Raw genomic sequence first — 21888 nt, forward strand, 5'->3', positions numbered from 1 at the left:
TTTAAATGTGAGTTTCAGATAAACAATGAAGAATATTTTAGTACACTGTACTTTAATTTTACATGGGACATACTTATACTAAAATATTATTTGTTGTTTATCTGGAATTCAAATTTAATTGGATCTCCTAAATGTTATTTGGAAAACTTAAATTGGAGTGTTTTAAAATTGCATCTATAGCCCTGGCCGGTTTGGCTCAGCGGTCAGAGCGTCGGCCTGCGGTCCTGAGAGACCCAGGTTCGGTTCCCGCTAAGGGCATGTACCTCGGTTGCAGTTTGTCCCCGGCCCTGGTCGGTTGTGTGGGTGGCAACCACTCAATGTGTCCCTTTCACATGGATGTTTCTCTCTCTCTCTCTCTCTCTCTGTTCCTCTCTCTCCCTCCCACTCTACCTGAACAAAAAATGGAAAAATGTCCTCGGGTGAGGATAAAAAATAAATAAATAAATAAATAAATAAATAAATAAATAAATAAATAAATAAAATTGCATCTATAATTCAACAGATGATCAATTCATGACCAAGCTTCACCAGATGTATTTTCCTGTGGGTGTCCTCTTAGCCTGACGAGTTGTTTTTTCGGGGGTGAGGGTGGAATGGGAGGGCTGGTTGGTTATCAAGCTCTGTTTTGAGGCTTTCGCGCTTTTTCTTGATCAGTCTGATGAGTAATGGCATTCTGGTTTCTGCTAAAACAGCACCATAGCCCAGTTGCCAGCTCTTTATTAGTAATCATTCAAGAGATATGGTTGGTTCTCAGAGATAATATTTGTCTTTTTAAAAATTTCCTCCTGCTAATCTGGTTTACATGTCTTATACATGAAACAAAACTACGAATACAGGGAAATGGACAAGTTGGAGTGAATGCATTCTGCTTGTTTAAATATTTACATCCAAATAGAAGTAAGAGGTGGCTCATTCTACGGAGCACGCCCACTCCTTTCTCTCTCCCTCTCTCGCAGGCCCGTTTTCCTTGCCTCTCTCTTTCTGCTAAGCTCCAAGGGCCCTTCTTTTGCCTCTGAAACTTGTTCCCTGAGCCCACAAAGCTCAGAAGGCTCACTTCTTCCACAGCTCACTTCTTCTACCTCTGTGACTTTCTAAATAAACTTTTGCTTTAATTTGAACGAATGAATAAATAAAGTAAGTAAGTAAGGAACTTCCCTCATTTTTTTTAAACTTAGAATAAAAATCTAAAACGTACAAGGGAAGAAACCATGAGAGTTGCCTTGCCAAAGACCTATAACATCATGTCATGTTTTAGTTTCCCTCCCTTTAAAAAGTCATTCCTTTTATAGTTTAACCTATCTAACGGCCAAACTCCTTTAAAATCTCATTCTCTTCACTGCGCCATCCTCTATCTGGTGTGCTGTCCTACTTGCACTATTCTAATTTCCTGTCCATTATTCAATTTAGTAAACACTTATTAACGCAATAGGTAAGGTAAATGGTTCATATTATCCAGTTGTTTGTAGTCTGGTAGTTTGATCTGGTTATAAAAAAAGCAAAATGTGTAATAAGGGAAATGCACTGACTACCGAGGTTGAGAAGCATCTATTAGAAACATCAATAAAGGCTCAATGAGAATGGGTCTGATAGAACCATTAAGGCCTGAATCAAAGCTCTACCCATTATTGCTAAGTGACCTTGGACATATTACTGAACTTCTCTGAACCTCATTTATAATCATCATTATTAGATTATTATTGTCAAGTTTATTTGTTATTATTATTATTTTTATCCTCACCAGAGGATATTTTTGCATTTATCTTCAGATAGAGCGGGAAGGAGAGCGAGGAAGAGAGAGAGAGAAACATCGATGTGAGAGAGACACACTGACTGGTTGCCTCTCACACGACCCTCACCAGGGCTGGGGACAAACTGTAACCAAGGTACATGCCCTTAGCAGGAACTGAACCCGGGCCTCTCTGGTCCGCGGGCCGATGCTCTAACCGCTGAGCCAAACTAGCCAGGGCTATTGTCAAGTTCATAATGAAACATCACTGGGAAAATGTTATACAATGTGAGATATGTTTATAAGCACCTAGGAAACGGCAGTAATTATAGAGTAAGAGCGATGTTGTCACAAATATGTTGTTGTAACAGGATTGCCGTGGTCTGCTTACCAGCTTCTCCATTTACTAGCTATGCAAACCTAGGCAAATCACTTAACAAATCTGTGCCTCATTTTCTTATCTATATTATGGTAATAATAAAAGTATCTACCTCATTAGAATTCTGAAGAGGACCAACTTGATTATTTCATGTAAAACTCTTCATATAAAAACATTCATGTAAACCTCTGCAACATCTGTAAACACCTGAGACATGTTCACTACTTTGATTATCATTATCTTTGTCATTATTATGGTTTCAGGAGATAGGATGTCAGACAAGTCTTAATAGGCAGGAAGTATTAAAACAAAAGTATTAAGAAGAAATCCCCAGCCAAGGGTACAGCAAGAATAAGAGCAGGGAAGAATGGAGCAAAAAGTCTGTTCAAGGCTCAGAAGATACAGTTTGACCAGAGAATAATAAAGTAGGTAAGAAAACTAAAGGTGGAAGACAAACACTTGATTGCAGAAGAAATTGATGCAAGACTGAGGCATCACTAAATACTTCATTACCCAACCAGGAGTCTTTCAAGATTTCAGAACAGAGGAGTAATATGACTACTGTTGCATTATATTAACCTGGTGGCATTGGTTTTGGGTAAATCAGAAGGAAAAAGAGGCAGGAAGTTTTGTTAGGTGGCTCTGCACTGTGTTAGTAAATAGTTAGGGAGCCTGAATCTGGGCATTCCAAATAAGAGTAGAAAAGAGGGGACAGGTTCCTAAGCTGTAGATCCAGAATTTATAGGACTTGGCAACTGTTTAGAGGTCGAGGCTCTGGAGAGGAAATCATAGAAGAAACTACCTGAGAAGCAGATCAGAGACAGATGGGTTATGAGTGAGAGTTAACTGGGAGTTGAGACCACAGATCATTCTTTAGGAAGGGAAAAGCTGTGTTGGGTCTAGACAAAGTAAGGCTGAAAACTAGCTATGATAAGAGAAGCAGCCCAATGGGAACGAGAAATGAAATGTCACAGTCAGTTAATGGGAAGGAGCAACCAAGGTGCACACACTAAATGGCAATGAACCAAAAGCTACTTTGTGAAAAGGAGTGCAGCCAGCAAGTAAAGAGGGATGGGATAAAGCTTATCAATCTAGGCTCCTCATCTTCCTGGGGGAGGTACTGAGCCCTTGGGGATGTGCTTGGAGCTCCTCCTCTCTGCCTCAGAGCACCTGGTGTAAACTCTATTCAAGGTCTTATCACAGGGGAGTGGAATTGTCTGTCTATCATACACACTGGTCTCTTGGCAGAAACTGGCAGTGCCTATCTTCTCAATAAATACTTAAAGAATGAATGAATGAACAAGTTAATGGCCCTTAGAACCTCAGTCAGCCATGTCACCTTTGCATCATAAGGTTCTTTCCAGCCTCATACATTGGTCTCTCATGTACAAATTTCTATGGCTCATCCTGCCTCAAGTAGAGACCAAATTATCTTGTTCTTTGTCCATTTGCCTTACTAGCATTTTATCAGACTAATGTAGTGCATAAATGGTTTCAAATGTGTTCCTAAAATCCTATGGATTCCATGAAATATGCTCTCCCACCCCACTCCATCCCACAGTCCAGTCATACAAGTTGGTGGGGAAGGAGAAAATAGAGGTCATACTTACATTCGTTGTGTAAATAAACCATCATTGTGAGACTGTAATTTTAAAAAAGGCATCTGAACCCTGGCTCAGGGGTTAGAGTGTCACGGGTTCAATTCCCAGTCAAGGACATGTATCTGGGTTGCGGGTTTGACCCCTGGCCCTGGATGGAGTCATGCAGAAGACAACCAAATGATGTGTCTCTGTCTCTCCCTTCTTCCCTTCTGCTCTATCCAAAAATCAATGGAAAATTATCCTCAAGTGAGGATTAACAAAAGAAAAAAAGAATCTAAGGTTTGTTTGTTTGTTTTTCAGTTGAAAATACCTTATCCAGCCTTTAAACTATCAGTTTCATATAAAGTAAGTCCTTTAGTTTATGTTTAAATTATTGTTCAAATACCTTAAATGGCCAAATAAGGTTCCAAAGCCTTCCACCATTTTCTCACCAAAGTGGAGAGAAGTGAGGCACGGGAACGTCCCCCTTCTCCCAGTGTGGTTCATTTTCTGCAGCATATTATGTTTTCTAAGCATGGACCTGAAGAGTTATCCTCCAAGAAGCCAAGGAATACATTAACACAGGCTGTCCCTGTGAAAACCAAAGGTTTAGTGCAGCTTCACACTAAGTTTCTGTTTTAATTGACTTGGGATGGGCGCCAGTCAAGCACTGGTGTGCCAAAGCTGGCTCCTGACGCCAATCTGTACGCATCTCTCCCCAACTCAACATTCACTAAAACCACGTTTGTAGCCTAAAACCCACCATGCTAGGAGTATTTACCTCATAGAAACCTGCAAATGCTACAAATCAGGGCTTTTTTTCTGCCCGAGATCCAGTATATCAGCAGACAATTAGAAATGTGTTATGTTCTCTACAAGGAATTAAAGTATAACTACGCTTGAGAACTACTGCACAGAAAGGAATATACTAAATGAATTAATTCTGGGATCATCTGATATGTCTACCATTATATTAACTTCAATACCTGGTGCCACTAACATGTAATATTTTATACACTCAGTGCACTTCAAAAAATCTTTATGTAAGCTGTATTTTTAATTGACTCAGATTTTTAACATTAAAAAAGAGTTTGCTAATTTTTTAATTAAAAGTTTAAGCATAGCCCTAGTCGGTTTGGCTCAGCGGTTGGAGTATCGGCCTGCGGACCAGAGAGTCCCGGGTTCAGTTCCCGCTGGGGGCACGTACCAAAAAAAAAAAAAGTTTAAGCATATATTTTTGTAATCATAGAATTTGAGTGCTGAAGGGACTTACTTTAAGAAGTAATCTAGCCCAATTCTTTCAGAATTAAAAAATAGAAGACCACTAAGATCATAGAAACTGAGACTCACTCATATCTCTAAGCAATGCAAAGACAGTGCCAGAACTGTAATGTCTGTCTGCCATCTGACCACCTGAACTTCCATATGAGTTTATATGGCAGATTTGTTTTTTTAAAAAAAGAGAAGTCCAGCCAGTGTGGCTTAGTGGGTTTAGCGTCGTACCATGGACTGAGAGGTCCCAGTTTGATTCCCGGTGAGGGCACATGCCCAGGTTGCAGGCTTGATCACCACTAGGGAGCATGCAGGAGGCAGCTGATAGGTGTTTGTCTCTTACATCGATGTTTCAATCTCTCTCTCCCTTCCCCTCTCTATAAAAATCAATAAAAAATATATATTTAGAATTTTTTAAAAGAAGAGAGAAAGAAACAGTTCCATTATGACTTCTCAGTTCTAATTTCAAGATACCTGTTAGAGTGGTAATAAGGTCTAATAAGAAAATTCATACTTTTGAGTGAAAATATCAATACATAGCCTATGTGAAATAATGAAGTAGAGCACATATTTCATACTTTATCGTCTGAGTAAAGTGAATACTTATATTAAAATCATTTCTCACGGAAAAAAGCTTCCCTCTTACAGGCTGTTGAACAATTACCCACAGATTAAACTACTGCTTTACAGTTCCCTAAACACATAATCTTGGGCACTGATGAAAAAAAAAAAAAAAAATGCATTACTGGTTGGTTTTTTTAACCATAATAAAGAGAAGATAGAAAAACCATACCCATGCAAGAAGCAACAGATTTCTTTTCACTGTTCCACAGTATCCTAACATCCCCACAATGATAAGGAAACAGCAAACAGCGATCATGACCGGATGAACCACAGGAAAGTAAGTCAAGATGACAGCCTCCTCAACCCTGAAAAAAGAATAATGATGTCACATTACAAAGAAAATATAATCAAAAGGCACCTAAGACATGGTACAAGACACAATTGTGATTTCCTTTAATAACCGTTATCTCATCATGCCTCAAAGCTGGTAGCTGTATTGCTATTTTTAAAATCACTGTGCTATCACCAATGTGCCTGCTTGTTTTATTTTGTTTTGTTTGGTTTGGTTTTCTATACAAGCAGTACATTCTAACCTCAACTCTTTTGAAATATATGATAAAATAGGGGTCCTTAATAAAAAGTTGATCTACTATTAGCTCTGAAGCCTCAGCCTGACCAACCACAATGGGCCCTTCACCGTTTCCCAGCTGGGGAGTCTTCTCCCTCCTCTTCTCTGATCTGGGCTCCATTTATAGCACTTTCTCTCCAACAACTGATCTTTCCCGAATGTGATAGGGAAGTTGGTTTACAGTAAAAGAAAGAGGAAGGGAAAGAGATAATTTTTGCTAAAAACAAAAAACAATAACAAAAAAATCCCAAAACTATGAAAAAAATCATTAACTATAACCATAATAGGAAGAGTAATGAGAATAACAAAAATTACCATTACAACACTCCACTGTGTTAAAGATTTCACAAAAATGTATCTCAGTTCATCCTTAGGACATTTCAGAGTAGTAGAATATATTACATTCCTCATTCAGAGATGAAAAAAATTGAGGCAAGGAGAAGTTGAGTAATTTGCTCCTAGTGAGGTTAGTGACCAATCTTTTGAAATGTGAGAAGAATTAGAATTGCTGGGTTTGGTTTTCATTAGCTCAGGAATATAAAGGTAACAAGTTTAGCAGTGATTTTCACAGAGGAAAGTAGCTCTGCTGTCCTTTATATGTAAATATGGCAGAGCTGACACACTGTCAGGAGAACAGGAATATTCTCTTAGGACCATTGGCACACCTGAATGAAAATGCTAGGAAAATGCAAGCAGCTGTAACAAAGATTGCCATGGGCAGGGAAAACTTTCCCACTGAACAGAAGAGTAATACCCTCTAAATAGCTGAGGGCAAAGGTACCTAGACACTTGTGCCTAAAGAAACCTGATCAAAGCAATCAATCATTACTTCTACAGCCTACCTTGTTTCTGCAGTTAAAGTCAGAACATTATTTAGGTAGTCCCTCATCCAAGCAGAAACTGCCAACACACTGATGGACATTAACTGGAAAGAAAAAAATACAAATTTGTTATCAAGGATTTATGCAACAAATTGGTTACTGAGGATTTATGCAATATTCTCTGTCAGATTAATAGTTAAAAAATAAGAATTTTTCATCACATAATCATTATGCTTTTTCTTAATTACTATTTATTACCTGTTGGAATTTACTTTTACTTTAAATATCTGTCATTCCATTTTGGGATCACTATATAACCACTAAATAGAATGTTACCAAATAGGATACACATAGTTAAACTATTAAATGACTGCTACCAGGTCCGGGGTAGAACTTACACAAGATGACGAGGCCACAGAACAATTAAATTATCATATGTACAAAATGAGCCTAAAGTATGTCCTATATAAAAGCAAGGTAGCAATCAAAAACTATTGATATTGTCAAAAAAGGTCACAGGAGCTGACTTGGAAGAGTGTGCATTGGCTAAAGTTCAAATAATTTGAGCATCAAAATAATAGCAATAATAATGAATGTAATGGTTTGAAACATTAAATACGATGGAAAAGTATGAATTCATAATTACAGTTAAAAAATTCATCTTTGTAGAATGTTAGATACTCAATTCATTTTTCAGAAAACTGGTAAGAATCCAATATTTATCCTATTTTCCTATAAAAACTAAAGAACCAAAGACTTAATGAAAACTTTTATAGATGAATTTCTGCTAATATGTGAAGAAAGCATGATAAAGTATCACTATTTAACAGCCCCTTTTCTGAAATAATAAATTTCTAGGCAAGGATCCTTAATGGCTGCCAAAATTATCATGTTAGTGGTTCTGAATCCTTTCTATACATCAAAGTCACCTAGGACCCTGAAAAAAATTACTGAGCCCAGATGCCCCCTGGACCAATTGTTGAGAGTGAGGCCTGGGCACCTGAAATATATAAGCCCTCCACAGATGTTCCAACACCTACTCATGGCTGAGAACCACTGCATTACATGAAAGTTTAGAATGGAGAGAGCAGGATGATGTAAAATAACAGATCCCATTGATCAATCTTAGTCTCACAAAAAGAGACAACCAGATATAGTGTCTCCCAATGTGATGCAATGAGAAGTATATGAAGATACCTTTGAAATATTTTTACCAAAAAGTGAAACCTGAATCTAATCAAGCCCCCAGCTGTATAAGTTTATGGGAAATACAGGGAATAGATTTAAACTTCTTAAATGCCACCATGGGGATACAATCAGCAAAATCAAAATATGAGAAAATTGTAAGACAAATTATCTGATTTCTTCAATTTAAAAAATTGGCAAGTGAGATAGAAAGTAGAAACCATTATAAATGAAGAAAGATTTAAGACGTTACCCAATGCTACATGTTGACCTGGTATGAATCCTTATTCAAACAAACCAACAACAAAGAGACATTTATAAGACAGATGGGGATATTTTAGCATGACTGGATATTTGAAAATAGTAAGAAATTACTGTTTATTATTTTAGAAATAGCAATGATATTAAGGTTTTTTAAGAAGAAGATCCTTATCTTTTAGAGATATACACTAAATGGTTGAATAAATAATCCAAAAAGCTGAAGATCAACTCCTAAGTTCTGAGGGGAATTTTGATGTAAATTTTTCTAAAATGTGCCTTATACTAATCTTTTCAAGCACAATATAGTGAAATTCTACTTAATTTGATTTTTAATAATTTCTGGCACATTAATAAATATATCAATCACCATTATGTGTCACAGATTTAGCTTTAAATGCTAAAAGAAATAATGAATATACACAATAGGAACACGTTTGTATTGACTCAAGCCAAGGCCATGAAACATGTTCTCTGGAAAAAGGCTCCAAGGTAAGTTTTACATGTAGAGCTCTGTGACCTCTTGTATAGTGAGGCAGGACACCTGCTTGGAAAATCCATCAATCATTTCACTTGTCCTTCATTCAGTTGCAAATATTTACTTAACATGTACCATCTGCTTTTTACTCTGTGTGGTAGATTTTGAGACCTAACAATGAATATGAGAAGCAATATCCCAGACTTTGAGGAACCTCTTGTGGAACACAAGGAATAAATATATAAACCAGTCAATTACAACTGAAAAATATCATGAAACACAGAAAAGTGAGGTAACCTGTTCAAAGTCTTACAGACTCTAAGTCAGTGGTTCTCAACCTTCTTAATACCACGACCCTTTAATACAGTTCCTCATATTGTGGTGACCCCCAACTATAAAATTATTTTTGTTGCTACTTCATAACTAATTTTGCTACTGTTATGAATCACCATCGGAAATATGTGTTTTCCGATGGTCTTAGGCGACCCCTGCGAAAGGGTCGTTCGACCCCCAAAGGGGTCGCGACCCACAGATTGAGAACTGTTGCTCTAAGTAGTGGTGCTGGGATTCAAATCCAGGCCTTAGGAGCTTTACACTCAGTCATTAACTGCCTTCCAAGTTTAGGGACAAGCATGAGAAATTCAATGGAAAGTCAGGAGACTGGCCTGTAGAGCATGCAGGCTTCCTTTTCGAAAAGGGGTAGGGGCAGCAGAGGGAGGTAGTCTGCAGTGGCCAGGTTCAGTATGAATGTCTGAATTATATTCATTGGTGAATGGGGGTTCAGGAGCCTATGGCCCAAATCAGGTTAGGAACCCTGGGACCACAGTTCAGAGGAGAATTAGGCCAATTATCACTGCCCTCATTTCTGCTGGGAATGAAGAACAGATTGCAAGCCTAATAAAAGTTACACAGTGGATCAGCTACAGTGTACTAACCATGCTTCTCTTGCGTAAATTTGATGCTCTGCCATCTGTTATACATGCTTGTGCTGGACATGCCTTAGTCTGGACAAATTGATAATATGCCTGAATTACCTTGCCTGGGCCGCCTGCTTTCCACAAGCCCTTGGGAGGAGTCCTCCTCCTGGGATGGGCTTTTCATTTTCAAATACAAACCAGCCAATCCAGAGCCCACATGCCCAACTACCTTCTCACTCTGGGCCACTCTGCGCCTGTCCTAATCACTCCAAGATCCAGTGCCAGACCACTAAAGATAGTCCCTATACTCCAAAGCTGTTGAAATTATTCAAACTATCCAATCCAAAACCTACTTACCTTGCCTTGCCTATTCCTTCTCAAAGAAGCCACAATAAAAATACTTGCCTGGTCTTGCCACTTCTCTGCCAGTGATAGACCCCACTGCTTCCCCTCTTGGCCCGCTGTGATGAGACATGTAGTCTCTTGAGATTTGTGAGTATAATAAACTATTTTTTCAATTCCAGTCATTTCCCGATGTGTTGGCTTACCATGCCTAAATAATAATAGAACCTATTGAAACACACAGGGCTAGCAGGGGACCGTGGACTACCTAATGGAATCTGAGGCTATGTGTTCTCTCTCTACTTGGCTACATGTGGTCCTTTAAATACCTTGTAAGTTTTATGGCAACAAGGAAGTCTATTAATATGTTATTTTATTTAATTACCTCAAATTCTCTTACAGTAATAAATAATTCTCTCCTCTCTTTATCATTCTTCAAAGTAATAACTGGCCTTGGTTTCCCCACTCCCTAATTTTTAGCTAATAATAAAATCTATTACTATCTCAAGGCTGTTAAGCTAATTTTTAATATTACAGCTCTAAGATATCAAATAGTTATTAGATTATTTTGTATAATATATTATTAGTAGTTGTCATTATGCACAATTCTATTTATAACAGACAAGTTCACTTGTTATAAATGGCATATTCCAAAATATTTGGATAGAATGGTTAAGACATGGGTTTTGAAGTCATTCTTCCATTCAGAAAAATACGTATTGATCAGTTGCTCTTTGCCAGGAACTGTGTAATGTGGTGGAGATACACTAATGGGCAATAATTGACACCAACTCTATTCTATGGTGAAATTTACTAGGTGAAGAGGACACACAAATTAATCAACTCATCAGAGATATAAATGCATAACTGCAAACTGTAATAAGTGCTGGGGAGGAATAATACAAGTTGCTATAAGAACTCCTTTTGGGGTGACTGACCTATACCATAGGCTCAAAGAGAGCTGAGATCTGAAGGATAATTTTCAAGTTCATTAGGGAGGGTAAGGTTAAAAAGAACATTCCAGTCAGAATGAATAGTAAAGGTCCCAGGGTGGAAGGCATCATGATATGTTCAAGGAAGGGAAATTGGCAAGTGGTAAAAATAGAAAGCCAGACAGGGGCCAGATCACAGAATTTTAGAGGTCATTTTAAGGCACGTGAACTTAACCATAAGGACAATAAGAAACCATTGAATCGAAAAACCTTGGTTTTAATTCCAGGTCTGCTCCTTTTCAGCTATACTAACTATAGGTTGTCATTTAATCTTTCCTAAGCCTTGGTTTCCTCACATATGAAATGGTATAATAATAAGTCCAACTTCTTCATGGAGGATTTATGTAATGACAAAGTGAGTAGAATTCATATATATATATATATATATATATATATATAATCTATTACTATCTCAAGAAACTTTTGACCTCAGGAATTTCTCTTAAGCGTTTCAGTCAGCTTAAGAGACAATTCAACTGCAAAGTCAATCCAGAAAAGGAATCTTCATCTAGTTGAACATCTACCAAATGGGTGAGGGCAGAAGCATGGTGACATAGCTACCTACTGGACTTCTATGCCCATTCTCAATTTTAACATCTCTAAAACTGAACTAATTTCCATTTCTTTGGAAGCCTATGTGTTCTGCCCACTGTTTTTCCTACCTCAGTAAATGTATAATGAACGCTTCAATCACATAAACTAGCAACTTGGCAAGCAGCCTGAACCTCTCCTTCTTCCTCAGTCCTTCAAATATTTGCAAGTCCTACAGAGTGTCCTGCAACATGTCTAGTGAATCCCTCCCCTTTGCCTGCCACTCTTGACTAGTTCATGCCCTTAATCTCTTGCCAGGCAATTACAATTGCCTTATAATAGAACTCTCCAGCTCACAAAATGCACCTCAAATTTCCCCTTCCATTAGCTTTATAAAACAAAGACCAAGTTCTTCTGCTTATAAAGCCCTAATAGCTGCCCTTTTGGCTCCTCCCAACTCTCATTTCCACTTTCCCCAACTCCTAGAGAATAAAGTTTAAACTCTTCAACAGGGCACACAGGCCCTCTTCAGTCTGTTTCCTGCCAGCTCCTTCCCACACACATACTGCACTCAAGTGACAAAAAATCTGCTTGCACATGTCCAATATGCACCGTGCACATCTCCCAAAGTCTCCAAGCCTTGCCCATGCAGTTCCCTCTACCTGCAATGCTATCCTGCCCTAGACTTCCCACCCCTTGGGCCGAGCAAATCCTGAAAGATCAGCTCAGATATCAGCTAGAGTGTGAAGATGTTCTCCCAACAACCCTCCTTGCCCAGTCAGGGCTCTTATACAGGCTTCACAGAGTACTTATCTACTGTTTCCTATTTTTACCCGCCTGTCTCACGCCTCTAGAGAACACAGACCACTGCTTGCAGCCCCATCAAATAGCAGAGAACCAAGCCCCATAGTGAGACTTAATACATATTAGATAAATGAATGAGAAAAAAGTAAGGGAGATCATTTCAACTTGCTAAATAAGGTATTAGAGAACTTGAGCAAAATTTGGAGAGGCTTTAAGAAAAATGAAGCTTTCTGTCACTGAAAGTTTTCCAGTACAGAGGTACTTGCTGAATAACAAGATCAAAGATTTACATATCAGGTCAGAAGCAGGCTTAAGTGTTCTCAAAGGCCTTTACACTACAGAGCTGTGTCCTAGTTGGCCCTACTGTAATTTTCATAGCAGTTACCCAAGCATCATAGCTGTGTACAGAACATTAGTCAATATAAATTATATCAACCCAAAGCCTTATTTTATAATAAACAAGTAACTCTGAGAATAAACTGCTTTTTATTATGACATTATTTCTATCCACATTAAATGCCTAAGAACAGTTTTATTCTCAAAGAGTGATTTTATTCACTAGGGTTGAGAAAATAATAACAATGACAACAAATATAGTGCAAGCTATAGCAACAAACCAAGCTAAAATGAGATGAGGTCACCTTGACAACTAATCCTATGTATGAAATCTAGAAAAACAAAGAATGCCAGTAATTCAGGACTCCTTACTAATCATAGTATTTTCTACTAGTTGTCCAAATTAAAATAAAATAATTCTTCAACTCTTTCATGATTAAATTATTAGGAACACTGTAGTAATCATATGTAACTAGGCTTATAGCTCCTAGCATTTTTTCCCATATCGCAAAATATTATTTGCATTCAAGGAAACAGTTAGTAAATAACACAATATTACTTTAGAGAGATATATTTAATATACTACTTGGCAGGATGTTTGCCACATTCTTGCAAAACATTTAAAAAATGCTAGCTCTCAATAAATAGTTATAAGTATAAAATTTTCTGTGTAGGATATATATTCTGGCTCTGCTTGAATCTAATTATGTAAAAACAAGTACTGAATCAAGTTTTCTAAATCAGAATTTTATGTGTACTCACATTCCTAAATTTATTGTGAAATGTATATCTATAGTTTCTACCAAGTAGTAAAGTCACAGTCAAAAAGTAGATTTTTAATTCCTTCCACTGTCTGCCATAAAATAATATATAGTCTTATATGAAGTGACTGTGGTACCAATCATTTCTGCTCAAGGCTGATGAACGTCTAAAGCCACCTGCTTGAACTTTTCCTTTTAAGTCTGACTATGAGAAAAGAGCAGAATACAAAAGAGAGATGGGGAACTTAGTTACAGTTCTGTCTCTGCAGAGAACTTGGAGAAGCAATACAAACCTTCCGAACCTCTGTTTGCTCATCTTAAAAATGAAGAAAATGGACTGGATGCTTTTTAAATTCCCCTTTTTCTTAAGAAAATAATATAAATTGTTATTATTAAAATGTAAAGATAAATCAATTCTTGATTATTTGGAGGCTGGCAGCCCAATACCTGTACTTCCCAGCAACGTGTCTATTTCATGCCTGCCTCCCTCTACCTTTTGGTCAGTTGGTACCTAACAAGTTTCCCATCTGCCAGGGGATGAGCAGCAGAAAGAGAGCAAACATGTAACACTATTTGAGAATATTGTGGGAAACAAGGCACTGTAAATGATGGTTGAAATGAGATTACGTGTGGGTATCATTTAAGCATCAACATCTATTAGTTGGAGCTGAATAAATTAATAGCACCCTGAAGCTGCTTTGCCTAATCATTTTTATAGATCATCATGCTGTCCTATACATAGGGAGACCACACTTCCTGATCTGACCAGGCTTTAAGCCTGTGTTGTCCTGGTATAATTATTAGTAGTGACATCCCCTTCCCGTCACTCTCAAAATTGTCCTGCTTTCCAAGAGAAGTTATCTGATCACCCTACAGGGGCTGCAGATAAAAAAAGGGTAAGATGCCTCTTTCTGCACTGTAATTTCTGTGCAGACCAATGAGAGTAAATTCCACTTTGACTTCCCCAATAGCCCAGCTTGTGATTATTCTCAGGGGGTCAAATGAGTGAGCGGCTACTGCCCCAGTCTGCAGCAGGGATCTGCTCCAAAGAATCCTCCCTGCTCTTCTCCTCAAAAGACATTCCTTAAGAAGTATGCAGTTTGCCCATCACTGCCCTGCTAAGCCACACTATACCAAAAAAAAAAAAAAAAAAAAAAAAAGTGGATCAGCTTTGCCACTGGGACTAAAGTTTATTTAAAGTCTATTCTTAAAAAGCACTAACATTCATTGGAGGGCTCTCCACTATTCCTTAGGAAGAGTTATAGAAACTGGAAGCCTATCATAATGTAAAGTTAGGGGGCATTAACTTAGAAAGTAGTATTGGAATGTTACTATATATAAATGCTGTGGGAATGCAAATGTCCACTAGCCAAAAACTCCTTTAGACTCTGCATGGGTCAAACAACTGAGGCTCACTACAGGTGGCCAACAGGTGTGTGTGTGGGGGGGGGGGGGGGGGAGGCAGGACATTTCTGTTTATTTCCTTTACCTTTCATATATTCCAAAAGTGTGAACTAGATTTCCTGTCCACTTTTTAGGCTTTCTTTTACATGTTTCTTTTCATATTTCATCAAGATAGCTCCTCTCTATTGCTATTATCTTTGGTAATGGTGCATGAAAAACAATGGCTCTTATCTACTAATGAGAAATGGAAGCCTAAAACTACAAATATAATAGTACACTTTTATAAAATAATAAAGATACTTGATGAATGTTAGGTGTTCACCAATTTCAGGAATTTCCAAAGAGAAGCATATTTATGCATATTTGTAAGAGCAGAAAATATCATTGTCACTCATGTCTTAAATCCACAGAAGTTGTCTTTAAAATGGAGGAAAACTTTCATTTATTTAAATAACATGCCATCTGAATAGTAAAAGTGAAAGAATTTAAAGTAAAGATAACCAGTTCCTTGCTCCATCTTGGCCAGAATGTGAATCATGGTCTCCAAAGAGTTCCAAGGGGAATTGAAGCACATGCACCATGTCCCATGCGCCCTTAACCATTACAAGCCCACCACACACTCATGACAAACCTAAAAGGTCCAGGATCTGTCTGCCAAACCCAGCACAGCTGTATGGGGATCATGCTTCTTCGTAACAGACGGCAAATCAAAGTGCCTGAACACATAACAAGGTGAATGCAGTGCATCTGCAGTCCAAAACAGGCTGGGATTTTTTCCTCTTAGACATGTCTATGCCTCACACTTTTCAAAATTAAATACTTAACATATACTTTTTTGCTAAAAAGAAAAAAAAAATTTATTCAGTGTGATTTTTAACAGAACAGAAAAACAAAATTGTATAGGTCCCCAGTGTTTTCCCAATTAATGTTTATTTTTTGCCCAGCTGGTGTGGCTCAGTGGTTGAGTGTCGACCCATGCACCAAGAGGTCACTGGTTCAATTCCCAGTCAGGGCACATCAGGTTGTGGGGGTCACGCAGGAGATGGCCAATCGATGTTCTCTCTCATCGATGTTTCTGTCTCTCTCTCTCCCTTCCTCTCTCTCTAATATCAATAAAGAAAAAAAATTATTTTTCTTTTCTTTAAAATCCTTGTGGGGTAGAGAAGGGGAGAGGGTACCAGTATAGCAAACATAGGTTGAAAAAAGTCTATTTAAAATGCTGAATGAAGAACAAAAGACTACAGCTCTTGATCTCACAGGTAATGAAGACAGGTTTTCAATCTCGCAAACCTAGAGGCAGGAACAATCACTCAGTCCATACTCAGGAGATGAAGTCTGGTTTAAGAAGTGGAGTTCATATGCCACGCTGGTTTGTTCTGCTTCTAATTCCAATGAGAACAGTTGCTCCTCAAGATGTGGCACTCAGACCAGCAGCAGCAGCATCACAGAGGAGCTTTTTAGAAATGCAGATTCTCAGGCACAACCCCACACATACTGAATCAGAATCTGCATTTTAACACACATGAGGCCCAGGTGATTTGCGGGCACACAGGGGTTTGAGAAGCACTGCTCTAGAGGACTTGGAGTGAGCAGTGGACAGCTAATCCCTTCCTACTGATGATGTTTACTTCTTTGCTGCAAATAAATTCCCCCACTGTGTCCAGAAGTACAACTCCACCCTCACTCGGAGAAAAAAATTGGACTTTGCATCCCTGTTCTTTTATTGACTAGCAAGTTATTGAACTTCTCTGAGTAACTTCCCTTTGCAAAACAAACAAAAACTATCTTCCATGGCTATTATGAGAATTAGGTGAGAGATGGCCAGGCACATGCCCAGCACAAGGCAGAAAACTGTTCTGATTCAGTAGCAGTAGGAAATCAAGGGTCAGCAAGCATTGCTTTAACATTTACATTTCATACAATTTCCAACAAAACTCCTACAGACATTTTTAATTGTGTATAACCATCTTAAAGTCAGTATGGAAAAAGAAATCTTTAACCAAGACAAGAAAGATAGGTATTTTTAAAAGAATAAAAGAGAATTCATAAAACTCTAGAAAAAAATTATACCAAAAATGTAGAAAAATGTGTTTCTTATGCAGCAACAGATAACATAAATAAAATCAATAAATAGCACAAAACTAAATTTAAATATAAAATATTTAATGAATATGAATTATGAAATTAAGTGACATATACATATAAATAGTCATGTAGATATGAAATGATGCTATGCTCACTGGCAGTGGAGGAAATAAAAAATAAAGTAACTGACATAACACTTTATTTTAATTTATTTCCTTTATTGATTTTAGAGAGAGAGGAAGTGAGAGGGAGAGAGAGAGAGAAACATCAACGAGAGAGAACAATGATTGGCCTCCTCCTGCATGCCCCCCAATGGGGATCGGGCGCACAACCTGGGCATGTGTCTTGACCAGAAATCAAATTGGTGACTTCTTAGTGCATGGGTCAACGCTCAACCACTGAGCCACACCAGCCAGACCAGTGACATAACACTTTAAACCAGTGACTTTCAACTGGTATACCACAATAATTAACAAAACATGCAATACTTAATTATTTAGTCAAGAGCACTGACCTCTTTTTCCTTAGATAGTCAAAAAAAATTTTTTTAAATGACAATAGCCAACATAACAATAGCTGTCTGGTGTGAATGATGAATCAAAATTATTCTTTTTTTTTTTTTTGTCAGATTGGCAAAAAATATAACATTTTTTTGGTGTGCCACAGGATTTCAGTAATTAGTTTATATGTGTCATGAAATGAAAAAGATTGAAAATCACTGCTCTAAACCTTTCAGATTGGCAAAAATTAAAAAGTGCCATCACGCCAACAAGACGGCAACAAGTATTTGTGTACATATAATGGGATGTAGTGGTGCTCTTATTTCTAGAGGCTAGAGTCCGAGGACAGGATTGCTGTGTCAAAAAAATGTAATAGTGGTAACGCTGGTAGCAGTGTTAATCACAAATATAACAATTACCACAATTACTACTGCAGGGATTCCTTTGACAGAACAATCCACCTCCTGGTAATCTACTTACAGGAGATCATTACTGTAGAAGTACTACCAGTAACAACTGCAAGTACTACTACTGCTGCTACACAGATAGTCCTTAAGTGTCACTGTTCATGCACTTTACAGATAGTAACTCTAATCCTCACAACAACTCTAAAAAACAGAAACTATCATTCCTATTATACAGACTAGGAAACTGAGGCAAAAATGTGCCTAGGAAACGTCAGAAGAAAAATGTTAGCTATTTTGCTGTCGTTACATATCCTCTGACAGCAATTCTGCTCTTGTGATTCTAACCAAAATGAAAAAAAACAATTTAATAAAAAATATTGTGAATGTACATGTGAATGTTTATGAATGAGAATGTGTGGACAGGTATGAGTAAATGTATCTTTGTATGAAATAAAGAAAAACAAAAGACTCACACTAGGCAGTTCACATGGATTATTTTGTTGGCAGGAAGGTGATTTGGGGAGAAGAGAAGGGCTGGAGAAATGAGGAAGCAATCTCAATAATCAGGACACACACAAAGTGAGAAAGCTGAAGTACAGGATAAAAGCAAAGAAATAATATGTCACATTCTTTGGGGACACGGAGTTCTGCTCCTGGCACTGTCATCTTTTGGCTCTTTAACCTTTGGCTAGTTAATCACCTGCACTCAAGTTTTCTCATCCACAAAGTAAGGAAGTTCAATTTGGTCATTCTTAAATACCTTTCTAGATATAAAAATGTATTATTCTATAATTAAAAGGCATAAAGTAGAAAAGTGAAAAAGAACTAGCAAATAGGAGTGATAATTATTAACATTTTAAAGAGAAATGTTCAAAATCTTAACACCTTATAGCTAAGCAAGTAATTTAATGACCCACTTAAAACTATACATTTTTAGAATTTAAAACTGCAATAAGATCAAGTAGTAATTTTACATTTTCAAGTGGTAAGTTTAACTACTCAATACTTTAATTTTTATGTAGAGAAAAAAAGTTGCCAGTTTAGCTATCATTCAGATTACGCACTGAACCAAGGCTTAATTTGTCACCTTAAAATGGAGCCATCCCTAAGGAGTATTTCAACCAAAATGTCATTCTCCAGAGATCACATGTAATAGCGCCACAAAAAAATACTAGTTGATGCCAGCCAGTCGGCCAAATAAATAAATTACACATTACAATTTCTAACAAAAATTTTGAATATGTCATTAATAGAACACAAAATTGTCATAAAATTACCTATAAGCATGAGTTTCCTAAAGCAACAAAGTTTTAATTTTTATATTCTCCTCAAAGGTTGTATAAATAATAATGTGATTATTAATAATTCTTTTTCAAAAATATTTTTTACTGATATTTTAGAGAGAAAGGAAAGGAGAGAGAGAGAGAGAGAAACATCAATGTGAGAGAGAAACATGGATGGGCTGCCTCCTGCATGCCCCCTACTGGGGACGGGAACCTGCAGCCCAGGCTTGTGCCCTGACTGGGAATCCAACTCCGACCTCTCGTTCCCTGGGACTGATGCTCAATTCACTGAGATAATCCTCAATACACTGAGCCACTCCCGCCTGTCATAAAAACTCTTAATGAAAATTTATGCTTGGGTGCAAAGCATAAAAATCAGTAGCTCATAGGGTATAAAGATTTCCATAAACTTGTTAATTTAATGTATTTTATTTCTTTAAATGGTTATGGAATTTTCCAAAGCATACACAAAATTCCTTAAAAATTCACCAATTTAGAAAAAATTACATGAAAACCATCTTTTCAGACTGATTGGAATCTTCTAGAAAAATCCACCAAATCTTTTGAACATATTAAGACTGCTTGCCACAACCAGGTTTTATAGGCTAGGATGATGTAGAGAAACAATTTATGGTTTGCACAGTTATCTGAAATTCCTGAAAACAAGCAGTTCCCTAAGTAGTATGTCATAATTTTCTTATCTACAAGCACAAGCACGTGCATTTATTTATATCCCCAGATTAACTTCAAGTCTAATTTTACAGCCACTTAGTATCCAAGGGTAGATTTCTTTTTTCAAATGGAACTTGAGCTACATCAAAGACATTTTAAGGTCAAAATTTACTTCTCTGAAAAACAGAGGGTGTGATCCCATGTAATTAGTTAATACTTAGCCAAGCCCTTTGGCGCATTATGTGGTGACTGTAGGAAGGAAACCCCGTCCAGCCGTCCCCACCTGTTTGTGCGGTGGAACTGCTTGACTTACCCAGAAGAGCAGATTGAGGGCGTAGAGCAGGCAGCGCAGGCACTTGACGGAATCTTCTCTGGCCATTGTGACCCCCGGAAGGGAGAAACCCCATTCTTTCACCACATCCTACCCCCAAGAGCAAGTCAGCGGCGATCTGCAGGAGGAGCGGGAGAAAAGGGGACTTAACACCGCGCTCTGCACCCCCAGCCCATCCCCTCTCTGCCCCTCTCAGCTGGGTCCGGAGTTCATTCGAGACACCACTTCATCGAAAATGATTCGTTAAAGTTATAGTAGTAACCTAAACTCCCCGAAGCTCCAAACCGCCTTCAGATAACACCTGTTGAGAAAAGAAAAGGTTGACTCCCTGGATGAATGAAGGCGCACGGTAAACGCGTTCTCAGGGGACACGCGGCGGTGCTTGGCATTCTGATGAGACGCTCTTTAAAACTTCCCTAAATCCACGCCCCTCCTCGGGGACAATTCCGCTCTAAACCAATCTTCTCGCGGAGACATCACAGGCGCTGCCGACGAGTCCGAGGGTGCGAGTGTCCCTCTCATTAGGACAATTCCTGGGCTCCTCAACCCTGCACCCCTCACCCCATCCCGCAGTTCGAGTGTGAAGAGAGGCACCGAAGTGGGCGCAGCGCTGAGTTGGGATTCTGCTCGACGACTAGAGTTTCTTTGGGAGAACGTGAGAAATGATGTTTCGGCCCCCGGAATGATGGATTAGCCTGGGGCGGGACGGGGGAGGGGAGGGGCACAGGGGAGTTAGGGCCGGTGCAGCTGTGCAGGCACCGGTTTAGTCATTCACATCCCCTCCCCCGGCCCGGCCGCTGCGGCGACCCCGCGCTCCCAGCCGCCAAAGGAGCACAAAGCGGAGCACGGTCACCCGCCCCGCCACCGGGTCCGCACGCCCCTAGCAGGGCGCAGGGGGAAGCGCTGGCGGCGGGGAGCTGCAAGGCAACCTCTAAGTAGTTTAGCACACACAGCCCAGGGCAGCCACTGGCGGGCTGGCGGGACAGCGGGCAGGAAAGACGGGAGACGTGCGGGCACTCACCGTCCGCGTTGGGCCCCGCTGCACACTCCCGCCGGAGAACTGTCGGGGACACACGGAGGGGGCTCATCAGGGCTGGGACGCTCCTCCCGCAGAGCCGAAGAGCTGCTTTGGCTCAAACTGGAGACGCTTCCTTCTTTTCCTCTCTCCCCGCCGCCGCCGTCGCCGCCTCCTGGGAAAAAGGAGAAAAAAAAAAGAGAGAGAGAGAGAGTCCTGGGCAGCAGTTGCTGGAAAGTCTCTGCTAAGCCACCTCCCAGCGCCGCTGTCCCTCCCAAGTCCTCGCCAAGTCCGGACGAGGCAGCGGCAGCAGCCAGGGCTAGCTGCACACAAACTCTCAGCGCATGCTCGGGGCCCTGGCTGCCGGGTCGGATTCTAGTGGGTGTTTCTTGTCCCGTCACCCGGAGTGAGCCCCTTAAGGGACGCCTCACCTCTGCAAGACACCGTCCAGAAGGAGAAGTCCAAGCAGTAAACCCCTTTAAAATGGTGGTGCGGGGGAGGGGGACCGGGGGGTGGGGGCTCGGTCATAACCATAGGGAAACAGGCTATTTTATTATATGAAAATATTTGTGTTTGAAAAGGGCGGGGTGGGGGGGGAGGTGAAGGAGTGGAGCAAT

General features: G+C 39.2%; 1 protein-coding gene across 3 annotated transcripts in view; it reads right to left on the minus strand.

Moving 5' to 3' along the window:
- The window catches only part of TSPAN12 (tetraspanin 12), a 100949-nt gene extending 79334 nt beyond the window's left edge, over window positions 1-21615 (minus strand). The window contains exons 1-4 of one of the 3 annotated variants that reach the window (XM_036246842.1): window positions 21278-21615; window positions 20239-20374; window positions 6992-7074; window positions 5751-5886 (exon numbers count right to left, since the gene is read on the minus strand). In XM_036246842.1, coding sequence (XP_036102735.1) covers window positions 5751-5886; window positions 6992-7074; window positions 20239-20304 — 285 coding nt within the window. In that variant the 5' untranslated portion in view covers window positions 20305-20374; window positions 21278-21615. Of the gene's footprint in view, window positions 1-5750; window positions 5887-6991; window positions 7075-20238; window positions 20375-20518; window positions 20626-21277 lie in introns of those variants that run through there. The other 2 variants (XM_036246844.1, XM_036246843.1) reach the window with 2 other exon arrangements.
- Window positions 21616-21888: the final 273 nt, after the last annotated feature.

This window comes from Molossus molossus, unplaced genomic scaffold (assembly GCF_014108415.1).
Source record: "Molossus molossus isolate mMolMol1 unplaced genomic scaffold, mMolMol1.p scaffold_m16_p_7, whole genome shotgun sequence".
Classification (NCBI taxonomy): Eukaryota; Metazoa; Chordata; class Mammalia; order Chiroptera; family Molossidae; genus Molossus; species Molossus molossus.